The sequence below is a fragment of the Myotis daubentonii genome, chromosome 12, assembly GCF_963259705.1.
Source record: "Myotis daubentonii chromosome 12, mMyoDau2.1, whole genome shotgun sequence".
In the NCBI taxonomy this organism is placed as follows: Eukaryota; Metazoa; Chordata; class Mammalia; order Chiroptera; family Vespertilionidae; genus Myotis; species Myotis daubentonii.
In genome coordinates this window covers 24,960,640-24,974,802 of record NC_081851.1, presented here as the reverse complement: position 1 = coordinate 24,974,802, position 14,163 = coordinate 24,960,640, and the positions used below count along the sequence as shown (strand labels likewise).

The window sequence follows — 14,163 nt, the reverse complement described above, 5'->3', positions numbered from 1 at the left end:
AAGGATCCAAGGCTTGCTTAAATTTAAGTAAATATTTCCAAGGTCCAGGTAATTAATAGTTTAAAAAATACTTAGATGTTCATGTTAGAAAAGCTTCATGATTGGACTCTAAGGTGTGGGTGATCAGCAAATTGATGAGTATGTGTGTGCACCAGCAGCCCTTTTTGGGGAGGGCGGGATCCTGTGAAAGTGCAGCTCTGTGAAGTCTCATCTGTCAGCTGATTCATTATGAATAACTTGAAGCATTTATTTGTACAGTTGTAGAGATACTCAGTTATGTTCATACCCACTTCAGATTCCAGTGGTCCTTAGTGAATTGGGTTAGGTGGGGAATATTTGTCCAACTAAAGGTCAGATTAAAGAAGAATATGATACTAACAGCTTGTACGTCTTATGTGCAAAGAAACAAAGTAGTGCTATTATCACTTGATTGCAAAATTGAATTTAACTGCTGGCTGATACACTTTGCTTTAGTGTTCACCTGAACTGGTAGTTCCAGCTCAAGATTGGTTATTGCAACTGTTTGTACGATAGAGGCCCGAGTCACTGTAACTTGGATCATTCAAAAATTTTTTTCTCATTAGCACTACATTTGTACAAATTGTTTTGGCACAATATAATATACTATATGATGTTTATGTGGCTCTGTCTGCCTGATTAGACTGAAAGCACCTTGAGAGTATACTGATGTTTCTGTTTTTAATTCCAAAGTGAGTAGCACAAAATCTTGCTCCTAACAAAAGTTTAAAGATAGATGCTTCTCTTTCCAAATCTTGTGATTCATTTATAAACATGCCAGTTTAACAGGAAAAGAGTCGTGGATTTAGGCCAGTGATGGCGAATCTTTTGAGCTTGGCGTGTCAGCATTTTGAAAAACCCTAACTTAACTCTGGTGCCGTGTCACATATAGACATTTTTTGATATTTGCAACCATAGTAAAACAAAGACTTATATTTTTGATATTTATCTTATATATTTAAATGCCATTTAACAAGGAAAAATCAACCAAAAAAATGAGTTCGCCTGTCACCTCAGACACGCCTGTCATAGGTTCGCCATCACTCATCTGGGCAATGGGATAGTGAATCTCATAGCTGCCACCTGCTTCAAAGTATGGCCTTGCATGATTACAAATCTATTATGTCATTCTTCAGAGTTGATCTTGCCTTGGTGTAAAACTGTACTAAATATGTAATTGTCACCTAACAACATTTTTTCTTTTTTTCAGTGGTTGAAAAGCCTCTTTGTTGTAATTGTTTTATATATATATATATATATATATATATATATATATATATATATGTATATATATATATATATATATATATATATATATTTTAATATATTTTATTGATTTTTTACAGAGAGGAAGGGAGAGGGATAGAGAGTTAGAAACATCGATGAAAGAGAAACATCAATCAGCTGCCTCCTGCACACCTCCTACTGGGGATGTGCCGGCAACCAAGGTACATGCCCTTGACTGGAATTGAACTTAGGACCTTTCAGTCTGCAGGCCAACGCTCTATCTACTGAGCCAAACCAGTTAGGGCGTAATTGTTATATTTTACTTTTTTTTTCTTTTTTAGCAAGTCTCTGGGCCTAGGGATTGATGTTACCAGCAACTTCCACAAGATGGCAGACCAAACACTTTTTTTTCCCATGTTACTAGGTTTCAAACAATTTTTAACACACTTTTCCTAGGCTCTTAATTATTGTTAAAATCTTTTTTGCTTTTTCTTTAGGTGGGCGGTATCAAATCGAGAAATGCTTATAGCCCAAAACAGCTCCTTGGAATTTAAGCTACATAGACTGTATTTTATTAGCTTGTTAATGGGTGGAACTACAAATCAGCGAGAGGCATTGCAATATGCTAAAAATTTCCAGCCATTTGCCCTAAATCATCAAAAAGGTGAGTCTGGAGTCACATGTTATCAATGTTTACAACAGGCCTAAAGTCACCACTGGGATTGAAGCTTCTCTTAACTAGATCAATACACATTTGCTAATAAATGAAAACAGTTATAGGTGATAATCACTTATAGACAAAGCTGTGATGGGCTCTAGTACAAAAATAAAATATTGAAGATTCATAAATGAAAAGTCATAAACCTTGCATTTTTGGTGATTTCATAGTAAACTGAAAGGAGACATGAGAAAGAGTTGAAGTATGCACTTGCACCCCCCATGCTACTGTTAGTGCCACAACAAAGTGTTTCAGGGTGCACCAGGTGGCAGCAGTTAACCCCAAGTGTCAGTGTTGGAGAACTGGATAGTCAAATATTCGTAATGGCTCCTTTTATAGCATAGTTATCACTCCTCAAGATAATGGTAATTATACTGTGCTAATTATAATAGTAAAATAACTGCAAGTTCAACATTTAGTGCTTTCTTTTTTTCTCCCTTTCTCTATTTCTGCTGTTTCTTTAAGGTGAAGGGAGAAACCCAGCTTAAAGAAAAGAATTTTAAAAGACATTGTGAATGAAGGATTTTAGGCTGTGTCAGTTGGGGGGATTCTTGCCTTTCTCAGCCTATTACCTGTAAGCCAGCTCTATTTCGGATGTAATCATTCACCTCTAAATAGCTGCTGCTTTTTGTTTAGACATTCAGGTTTTGATGGGCAGCCTCGTGTACCTGAGACAAGGGATTGAGAACTCACCATATGTCCACCTGCTTGATGCGAATCAGTGGGCTGACATCTGTGACATCTTTACGCGGGATGCCTGTGCCCTCCTGGGGCTCTCCGTGGAGTCCCCTCTCAGTGTCAGGTACGGAAATTGGTCCTATTTCTAAAATGTGCATCACGTTTTTTAGTTGTTCTTAATTAGTTGCCTAGTTCTTGATGTTTAAAGCCGAGAGATTGTCTGTCTTTCTGAAAAAGAGTGCAGTTGGTATTTCAAGAGATTGTCACAATTGACAGTGACAGTGTTAGGGCAGCAATTCTCGGTGCAGTCGTGGACCTCTGGGGGTCTGAGAGCCCTTTGCACGGGGCTGACATTTTTCCTGATGGTGCAGGAGCATGGTGAGTGAAACTGCTGGAGCCTGAGCACAGGTCAGAGCAGTGGCCTCAGAACCCACTGTATTCCTCACTCCACACACTTGCAGTTGAAATGCTACTTTTACGTAAGAATGTTCTCGATAAAACGTTAAAAATGATTAGTTTTATTAAATCTTGACCTTTGAGTACACATCTTTAATGTTCTGGATGACAGAATAAGAGGTTCACATAAAGCACTCAGCTTCGTGCCAGATGTGCCGACTCCCCAGAAAAAGCATCTGTGTGTGGTTTGTTTTTCATGGGACAGTTCTTGCTTGAAAGACTCACTAGACAGCAAACTACAGAGTGAGCAAAGGAGCGTGAAGCATCAGAGGAAGCAGCTGACAGCATCTTTGCCATAATGATAAAATTCACGATTTTGAGCTAAAATATAAATTTTTGAAAACTTCTGTTATACTGAGCTTGACTGCTTTCTGGTACTTAAGGATGTTTCTGATGAGATTTGTGGTGATATTAATAAAGTTGATTTTTTTTATATTATGTAATTAGATGAATTAATACTTTGAAGATCTTAATTCAGTATGAGTTTACAAAGTCATACATTGAGTAAACGAATCACTCTGAGTACAAGACATACCATTGGATTTGAATGTAGCTCAGTATAAAAAATTCATTGGTAAGGATTCAGATTTGACGGTACAGCTGACCATTAAGAAACTACTGCTTGTTGAGTTTTGTGTGGCATTAAAGAAGAATATCCACACTGATCTGAAAAGCCAATTAAATTACTACATGTCTGTTGAGGCTTGATCATTTATTTCAACCGGAAGAACCCTTTGCCACAGATTGCGTGCAGAGGAAGAGTTAAGAATTCAGTTGCCTTCTGTTAAACCAGTCAGTAAAGAGGTTTATAAAAGTGTAAAGCAATGCCATTCTTCTCACAGATGGACTTTTAGCTTGGAAATGGAGGATTTGGGATAAAGATGTTATTTATAGCATAATAAGTTTTTTACTTTTAAATGAATTAATATTTTAAAATTTTCTTGATTTTAATTTCTGATATTCTAAGTGATGATAGATATAATCCACACAAAAAATGCTCTTTCATATCCTTTATATTTAAGCATGTAAAGAGGACCTGAAACCAAAAAGCTTAAGAACCTATTTTAAGAAAATAACTTTTTTAGCTCTTCTTTTCATTTAATGTCCTCAAGTGATTTTTATTGATTTCAGAGAGGAAGGGAGAGGGAGAGAGAGATAGGAACATCAATGATGTGAGAGAATCATTGATCAGCTGTCTCCTACATGACTCATACTGGAGATTGAGCCTGAAACCTGGGCATGTGCCCTGACTGGGAATTGAACCATGACTTCCTGGTTCATAGGTTGGCGCTCAACCACTGAGCCACACCAGCCGGCCTCAAGTGTTTTTAATCCTGTTACGTGCCAGGTAATGTGTGGGACACAGAGATAAATAAGGTACAATCTGCGCTCCATAGGGTGTACCATCTGAGTGTAGGAGACACTTGTGCAATTAACTCTAATGCATGGCCATGCTACAGGTCAGGTTGTCTGGGGAACAGCCTCTGCAATGGGTAGAGATTGACATGAAGAAGTTTATTGGGATCAGCCCCTGTGGGGGGTTGAAAGCAGCATGATTAGGCAGAGGAAGAGTTGGGATGTATGTGATGCAGGCTGACCAACGGCCTCAGCCATCCTTGAGGAGCTCTGGAGCTCCGGTGGGCCTGTGGAGTTGGAGCATTGTGTCCATGCGGAGCATTCATTAAATATGACCCTAGTCAGGTGGCCTTCGTCAGCTTAGGGCAGTCCTGAAGAGGGCCAGCTGAGCACTGACTGCCAACACTGTGCCCTAAGCAGGTCTAGGAGGAACAGTGTAAGAAAATGTCTTAGAATGTCATTCATGTTAGGAGTGTCATTAATGACGGTTAGGTAGGGCCCATTAAATCGGGTGGTTCTGTACAATTTAAAACCTATTTATGTGTGTACATGCGCACACACACTAATTTAGCAGAGCAGAGGGCTCTGTGCCCTGCCAAACGCCAGGGCCCTCTGCACAGAGTCTGGAGGAATTGACGTTTCTGGGACCAAGCTGTCTGGCACTGGCCTGGCATTGACATTTCCTCTTCTGTCTCCCAGTTTCTCAGCAGGTTGCGTGGCGCTGCCAGCTTTAATTAACATTAAAGCTGTGATTGAGCAGAGGCAGTGCACTGGAGTTTGGAACCAGAAAGATGAATTGCCCGTGAGTTCCATTTTCTCTTGATTGTTTACTTTTCCTGTCATTAGAAGAATGTGAATGTTAAAGGTTTAGAATGCCAGTCTTGCCTTTTAACTGGGGAACATTATTGTAGCCATTTGACAGGGATGCTTTTATGCATATGGTGACATGATTAAATAATAGAAATGGGAGCAAGTACGTTTTGGAGGCACTGGAGGAGTTTTCTTAAAATTTTGACTTTGGCAGTGAAAGCTAATGAAGGCCCTGGCCAGTGTGGCTCAGTTGGTTGGGCGTTGTGCCATGCACCTAAAGGTCGCTCCTTCAGTTCCCGGTCAGGGCACATACCCGGGTTTCCAGCTCAATCTCTGGTTGGGGGGTCGTGCAGGAGGCAGTGGATTGATGTTATGCCCTCATATCAATGTTTTCTCTCTTCTCCCTCCCCCTCTCTAAAATCAATACACGATTCTTTAGAAAAGAAAGCTAACGAAGGAGACGTCAGAAGTGGGGAGGGCGGGATATACTGTAGCATGCAGAGTGCTCTGCACATGGCAAGCCAGTGGTGCTACAGTTTTCTTTTAAATATAAGCGCAGTGAGTCATTTTGATTGGATTTAGTTTTATCTTAAGCATTGATATTGATGAAATCATGGGTTTGAGCTGGTTATATTGGTTTAATACCATTCAAAATAAGTACATAGCTATTAGATTAAAGGTCGTCCTTGTGACCTCTGCAGTCCTCAGTGGCCCTTCAGTGCCGTGTGTCCTCTGATGCCTGGAGCAGGCCGTGGTTTTAAGCCTCAATTTTAGTCCCTTGCCAGCTTTCCACCTTCCTCACGTAGTTTTTCCATTTCTGAAATGGGGACTGTCCTTCTCTTTTGGGACTATGGGACTATTAAAGGCTAGAGACAACATAGATATACTTAGAATAACATGGGACACGTAGTAGGTACTCACGTTTTGCCTACAGGGAGTGACAGAGGTCACTGTAGTGGTATTTCCACCGGCCTCTGACAGATACTACAACTTTGGAAATACCCTGCATGGTTCTGTCAAGACCCTGAAGGGCAACAACGTGCTTTTGGCTTTTGTCTCTTTTCTGCCACCTGTGCCCAGGTTTATCTGCAGTTACCCTGCTCTTCCAGCTGGTAACTGTTGGTTGGTTGCCCAGCTTCTCCTCGGAGATCTGGTTTGATTTGAAGCACAGGTGCATTTCCAGCCCTGCATGTGGTCAGGGCACCAGCAGCACCCCAGTTTGACTGCTGCACATTGGAGCAAGTGGAGAGAACTGAGCCTTCGCTTGCTTTGCTGAGGCAAGTGCCCGCAGGATGCTGGGAGTTTCCCAAGTTACCTGTAAGCATCTCTGATGCTTGTGCGCTAGGAAAGAGCCTGCCAAAGTCTGAATTCACCTAAGGCCTGTGTGTCAGGGTAATACAGCACTTGGAAGTGATGGTCTGGCCATTTTTTTTTCAGGATTCTTCTGTTATACTTTGTCAACTTTTTTGAAAGAGTCCGGGTAATAGACTTTTATATTGCTAGCCATTGTCGATTGAGAAGGAAGAAAACAGAATAACCGTTTGTGGAGCCCCTGCCAAATATCAACCCCTGTTAGGTAACTTCATAGCTTTCGTTTGTTTTGTTCACTCAGAGAGCAATCCTGGGGCTGTGATTGTGAAAAGTCCTGCTGAACTTCAGCTGCAAGCCCTTGTTGCAGGTGGTTTCTCTGCTATTCTGCACAAAACGGGGAAGACTTGGACCTGAAACTCACACGGAAGCAAACCATGTTTAATTTGCTTTTACAGGAGTGAATACACTGAATTTTATCATCTAGCTAAGTGTGCTGCAAAACAGTCAGGATTTCTGATGGGTTTTACTGTTAGGTGCATCTAATGAATTTCCAAGAGTGTTTAACTTCTAGAACATTGATTTGCCTTTAACTCTTAACTCTCAGACATCAGAATTTAGCTTAAAAGTAGTGTTATATATAATTTAAGATGGAAGCATTTTCTCAGTCCGTTGAGATTTTGCTTCCCTGCCGTTGTCATCAGTTTGGCTCAAATAAACTCATAAAAAATCTGTGAAAAAAAGGTAATTTTGAAGGTTAATATAGAATTATGAATAATGCTAGAATCCCTAATACTGTCCCTCTCGAGTTAGAAGAGTGTTGTGAGAGGCAGGATCAGAGGAGTAGGTGTTAGCAATGTTCTTGGCTGCACAGTGCATACTCACGTTAAGGTGTTTGAGCTGTAACGAGCCTTTCACTTTTCTTTAACAGATTGAAGTGGACCTCGGTAAAAAGTGCTGGTATCACTCCATATTCGCCTGTCCCATTCTTCGTCAGCAAACAACAGATAGCAACCCACCCATGAAATTGGTCTGTGGTCATATCATATCAAGAGATGCCCTGAATAAAATGTTTAATGGTAGCAAGTAAGTATCTGACTTTTTAAACGTTAGTGAAATTTTTTCTTTTGTAACTTAGTGGGAAGTGAAGTAATGAGGGTAAATAAATGCTGTTAGAATTTAAAAGTAAATAGATTTTATCAGTACTCATTTGGCGTAGTGGGTGGCATCTGATTTTTTTGTCAGTCTTTTTAATATGTTGATGAATTTGGTGACCAGATTTATAAGCATGGTCTTTAGTGCCTTTTGGGTAGGTGATACAATGTCAACTCCTCGTCCCCCTTTACACAAATGGTAGCATGTAGCATACTATATACTGTTCTGTCAGTGCTGTGTCCTGGAGATCTTATACTAGGATATGCTACTGAAAGAGTCCTCATTCTCCCTTTAAAACTGCAGATTAATCTACCATGTGGAAATAATGATCATGAAACCAATTCCTTATTGATGAGCATTTAACTTTTGTTACTGTAAAGTGAATTACCTTATCTCTACGCTGTATATAAATTCACAGAATTGAAATTGCTGCTTCACAGGGTATATATACTTAGGCTTTTTATACATTATGAGTCCAACTTTTTATTAAAAACATTTCAAAAGCTTATTTCTAGCGTAGGCAGCTAGAAAATTGCTCACTGGAGTTTATTTCAGACCCATTGTGGTGAAGTCTTTCTTTAAGGGGAGGCTCTGGCATGCAACACAGGCATCTGTGCCCTTCCCAGCCCATGCAGCCATGCTGGCTGTGTGCCCCACTGCAGGGCATGTCAGCTGCTCTTGGTAGCTACATACTTTGTAGGCTCAGCAGCTGGCATCAGATTTGCTGCACTTGAGTGGGTTGTGTGACCAATAGATTTGAAACTCATTTCGAGACAGATAGGTGCAGCCTAAATCTTGGAGAAGAAAAATTGGATTTACTTCTGAAAATTCCCAAAGCATTATGCAGAACAGTTGTCTTTTCTTTGTGTACAAAACAGTTTTTACTGATTTCCACTGAAGGAGAGCCTTTCAGTTTAGGGTCTGGCTTAGGTGGAGTTTATTTGTGACCCTCCAAAGCTTGGCTGTTATATTAAGAGAAAGCACAGCTCATCCTCAAAATACAGACACATCTGTGTGTGTTTGTCAGTCTCTGTGTATGTAATTGTTAGAAAGACGTTATAACTATGTGAAGTTGAATGCTCAGTACTGATCATGTTCCCTCATTCAGTGTTTTTTTCCCACTTCTCTTTAGATTAAAGTGTCCATATTGTCCAATGGAACAAAGTCCAGGAGATGCCAAACAGATATTTTTCTGAAGAAATAATTTTAATTTGCAGTTTGTAAGTGAAACTGAATTGTGGGTGCATTTCAGAAGAGAATGTTCCATTTAATGCAGCTACCCAAGGACTCCCGTGTTTATATAAGCTAATGCTCCAAAAACTTTGCCAACATTTTAGTGCACACACACCGAGGGAGTGTTCCAGACGAATATTATCATAGGGCTTTATTATATTCTTGGTCTTTATTTCCGATCAAGTAACTACACCAGCAGTTGTCATTCAATGCAGGTTTTTGTACTTAATTATATGGTGATTTTTTTACTTTTTAAGAGCAGAAACAGAAATTGACCTCCCCACCATGTGATTAGTATTTTTCCTGCTTTTACTTTTGTCATTTTCTTGATAATTGTAAGCTTTGGGAATGTTTGTGAAGAAGTTTTATTTCCTGTTATGTGTACATAATTAAATGAACATTCTTCAGAAAAAGTTTGGAAAACTGAATTGTGGCTATAAAACTAATTTGCTTTTTTTTTTTTTTTTTTTTTTTGCTTAAGGAAGAAAGCTGTGATAGATTTCAAGTTTGCTTTTTGAACTTTTTCTCTGCTCCTGTTCTCACTGAAAAGTCAGCAGACCTGCATTTGAGTTCTGCTGGTAGCCTGGCTGCCTGTTTTTAAAATCCCATCATGAATTTAGCAGGTTGATGTGAGAAGTCTTCCGCTAGAATAGAGTGGAAGGAGCACTATTGTTTCTATGCTTTTATTGCCAAGAGGTGCTTGTTTTAAAAAGTGTGTTCAATAAAATGAAATTCTGAAGTTAGAAGTGTTAAGTTGATATTTGCTCCCTTGGTCTTAGTAGCCCTGTGCTCTGAAATTTGCCTTCAGGACTTGGCTGTCCATTGCATTTGTATACCATGCAGACACAGTATTGTGTGTGTGTAGATGTGCACCAGCATCAAACATTGTGCATCTGGAAGGGGAGAAGCATGTTCCAGTCCTAAAATGCAGCCACCAGAGTCATTACTTTAAATCCTTAAAGTTAGAATCTAGCGAATTTTCTGTAGTGCAGAATATGTTTATTGCTGTTTTTGTGTTTGAATAGTATACTGTTCAATGCCTCTCCTGCAGCGTGTATCATCTCATTGACTGTGAACCTGTATATTATTCTAATGGATACACAATGACCTTTTCTCTTGTGTGGTATCTTCATTTAATGCACTTTCCAGAAATAGCCATGTGTAAGAGTCTTTCTCTGTATGATGAACTACATGGAAAAGACTTCCGAGGACATAATTCTGACAAACCTGTTATGTTACTTCATTATAAGAAGAATGGTATATGGATATCAACAAATATTTTGCAACTTTATTTCATCTGACATGGAACTGAACATCAGTATAGGAAAACTTTCATGAGAAAACGAAAAAAGAAGAAAACAAGCAAAGAGAACCATGACACTTCACTTTTTAAACTACAGATTGACTTAGGTTGGGGGCAAGGAGGAATGGATTTGGTGCTAAGTTAATTGGAAGGTGGCAGCGCTTGCAGTAATTGGTTTGTCCTGAAGTGTGTACCTTGGAGAGTTGGGTTTTGTTTATAAAGTCGGGGGGTATTACAGAGAGCCCTGCCTGACTGGCGTGTGTGGCCAGGCGTAGGTGGAGGACTACTGTGAGCTGTGTAGGTGAGCCAGGAATCGTGCCTAGCCTGCTCAGAGTGCTTGCTTTGTTCGACCCGAAACTTATCCCCACAGCAACTCTTGCGCGGTGTTTCTGCTTTCCTGTTACAACCCTCTCTAAAGTTCCCTTCTCTCCACTAGCGCAGTGAAGGAGGAAAGTGGGGAGGAGCTCCTTGGACTCCAGAAGAAGGTAGAAAATTCAAGGCAGTACTCTGGTTGAGGACGTAAAACTGGTTTATTTTTTCTTTTGACTTAAAACCCAGAGTGTCTTTTTTTTTAGCTTTTCTAGGCCAGATTTAGCTTTATTCTCACCTACCATCTCAGACACCTACACGGCATTTAGGGTTCACACAAGGTTTGAACCGTACAGACACATTGCTCTAAGACTAGAGGCTGGTGGTAAATATTTTTGGCAGCCAGGGACTCAGTTGTCTCAGGCCACTTTCGGGGACAAAAGCCAGAGCTCTGCTTGGTCCCTCTCCCGGTGTTGGGAATCCTGTTGACAGTTTCCGTGCAAGGTCCTTGTAGTCCTACTGGACAGGGTTAGGGCCAATAATTTGAAACTCTTGATCTGATTATTTAACATGAAAATTATGTTTTGTGATCCTTAACTAAATGCATGGACTTAAAATTTACTGGTGATTAAGTGTGAAGGAGAGGTGGCCTTGAAGAGGCCAGATCTTACCAAAGATACTGAAATATAGTACGCTGTCCTTCCTACTCCAGTAACACCTTCACCAGAGCTGGCAGCACCATGTCACCGGGGCTGCGGAGGTCAGCGGTGCTGGAGGACGCCCTTCGCCACACACTGCCTTCCACTTGCAAAAGGTCACGATAAAACCAAGGTTTCTTACAGTCAGACTCTTTAAAATAATGTACATTGAAAACCAATTCAGCGTGGTTGTTTAAATTCCTATAGGAGCCATTTCCATTTATCAGTCATGGACTATACTAAACCAATAAAACCTTACTAGGTCCTTAGAGTCTGCTTCAGCCAGAGCATCTGTGCTTCCCAGTCTGAAGCACGGCGGCTGAAATTGTCTTTCAGTCTTCTTTCTCGGTGGTGTGATCATCACAGATGCCATTTCTGTTGTTTTAATGGTGATAATGTGAGACTTCTAATACATAAATGAACGGGTATTGGTGCCTCTTGATTTTAAAATTTTGAGAAAAGAGCCACCTCACATTCATAGGATGTGTGAGTCTTTTATGAGTGCATGAGCATTTAATTGAAAATGAGAACATTATGAAGTCAGCCTTTTGTTTTGATTTTTCTGAAGCAGCTTTGTACACAGAGACACTAAGACCCACACCAGGTTTGTGGGGAACGAGGATCCTTCTTTGTCTCCAGAGAGTCCCACAGGTTATGCCGTTGGCGCTCAGTATTCTTTATGCTGTGAGTTATTCCCACCTCAGTGACTTCCGCTTTGGGATGGGAGAGACGACAGAAACCAAGAACTCTTGGTTACCCGCACACGGCAAGCTGCTGGTAGGCGTTAGCCCTCTGGTTTTCCAGCCCAACCTCTGACCGAGTGGACTGCCAGCCAAGCTGGTCAGCTTTCTTAGTCAGAAGACTCAGGTTATTTTCAGGGAAGCTGTGGAGGCATGATTTGGTTAAATTCATCACTAGGATGTGTAAGGTAAAGACACAAACCAAATATCTCCCATTACTTAACTACATACATTCTCTTTGGTAACACTAGGATGCTGCGGCCGTGAGGGAGTGATGGCAAGGATACGCACCTCGGTACTTCCTAAGCCCGGCCACTGCGGGCGTTCTATGTGGTACAATAGTGTTCGCCATCAGCAGGTACAAACTTCATGGACTATTTATTGAACTATAATGGAGTAGATACCAAAAATAGGATGACAAATGTATTTTAATAGCAGATGAGGCAACTAGTTGTAGGCGAGTTTTCCACTGTTGACTACACACACGGAGAGAAAACGAAGTTCTGTTTTCAGGACATTTCCCTCCACACAGTTTTAACCGTAGTGAGCATATGCTTCATTTACTTCCAAAGAGGCAAAAGCAGCTGGAATTGACTCAATAGCACATGCTTTGTTTCATGATATGGGTGAGGACCTATTCTTATTTTAGCAGTCACGTAACATTCTCCAACGAGGCAGATGTGGGGTTCGCTAGGATTTAGTGCCTGATCTTTTCTTTTGGGAAGGGGTGGGAGTGAATGTATTGGGGATGGGAGGGAAGCAGGAGAAAAAAAAATGTGAGTGTGAGTGAGTGTGCATGTCTCTGAAATTCACCATGACCCCCACCTGTGTCTAGCAAGGAGCAGGTATTTAATGTATTTTGCTCATGACTGCAGTGTGCATGTTCCCCCCTGTGTTCTCTAACTTACACTAAAAGGACTCATCAAATCATCTTGTTCAGATGGCTCAGGATTGTATTTCTTTTGCTTACCCTGTGCTCTTGGGTTCTATAGTATTTCTATAATTATGTAACAAGAATAGTGTTGCACTGTAATCTATTATATAGAGCTATATGTATGGAAAATTTTGATCAGTTTTTTAAGCAATGTATCCTGTTTGCAAAGGCACAATAAAGTTGCATATTATAGACAATAGGCAATAAAGCTAAAAATAAACCTTATTTAACACAAACCATATTCATATTCTCGGTTCATTTGATTTTGGAAAAAGTCTAGCATTTGCATACCTAGTAGTTTCAGGGATTTCATTTTAAAAAGTTCTGATATACTTAATTTATAAATTTCAGACTGATAGAGTTTTGGGAACTGTAAGAAATACTTTGTCAATGTGTGTATTTCTATATCAAACACATGGCATCTCCTGTGTGTATTTTTAAAAATTAAAGAAATAGACATTTAAAAATCTTACGGAACCAGTTTGTATAAATATGACAGAGATATGAGGGAGGGAGTATATAGGTGCCGTGGTGAGAAGAGAGCATTGCTGAATGCCTTTGCTAAGGGGCTGCATATAAATAATTTAAAATATCTTTTGTCACCATCTCATCCTGTTTCTGCATCACTAGCAGTGTGAAGAGAGGGGGTTGCTGGACACAGTCCCCAGTTCCTAAGTAGGTGTTTACCTTAGTGTTTCCGCAAACACCCACGCTGTGGACAGCTTGGGCTCTGCCCCACCCTCTGACCAGAGTGATAAGGCCCGAACTGCTCTGCCCAGGCTGTGGAGGAGTGGGGCTAACCCTCGGCATTACCAGGGAGGGACAGAGGCTGAGTTGCCCCTCCTACTCAGTGACAAGCTAAAGGTAAGAGAGACTAAGAATGTTTGTGGTGCCTGTGTGTGTGTGTGTGTGTGTATTTTTAATGTACATTCTTATCTGAGATTTTAGGTTTCCTACCTATGAGAACCACTGTGGGTCATACCCAGTCATATTTGGAGGTAGTGGCCCAGTCTAGACAAGGCCTGGCAGGACAGGCCAAAGATCCCAACACCTATCCCTGCAGCATGTGGGCTCCCTGGGACTCAAGGCGTCTCCGTAGCAGCACTGGCATCGCCTGTGAGCTCAGTCCATTTGCAGATGCAGATGCTGAATCAGACTGCATGTTTGTGAGCAAACTGGATCGCCCTCAAGGAGCCTCCTGGTGGTCCCTATTTTATGAA

General features: G+C 40.8%; 1 protein-coding gene across 6 annotated transcripts in view; it reads left to right on the top strand.

Annotated features, from left to right (window-relative positions):
* RMND5A (required for meiotic nuclear division 5 homolog A) overlaps positions 1-13,184 on the top strand; it is a 65,167-nt gene extending 51,983 nt beyond the window's left edge. Inside the window, exons 5-10 of one of the 6 annotated variants that reach the window (XM_059659218.1) lie at positions 1,743-1,909; positions 2,600-2,765; positions 5,153-5,255; positions 7,503-7,657; positions 8,859-8,946; positions 10,109-13,184. In XM_059659218.1, the coding sequence (XP_059515201.1) occupies positions 1,743-1,909; positions 2,600-2,765; positions 5,153-5,255; positions 7,503-7,657; positions 8,859-8,922 (655 nt within the window). In that variant the 3' untranslated portion in view covers positions 8,923-8,946; positions 10,109-13,184. Of the gene's footprint in view, positions 1-1,742; positions 1,910-2,599; positions 2,766-5,152; positions 5,256-7,502; positions 7,658-8,858; positions 9,388-9,440 lie in introns of those variants that run through there. The other 5 variants (XM_059659216.1, XM_059659215.1, XM_059659220.1 and 2 more) reach the window with 5 other exon arrangements.
* Positions 13,185-14,163: the final 979 nt, after the last annotated feature.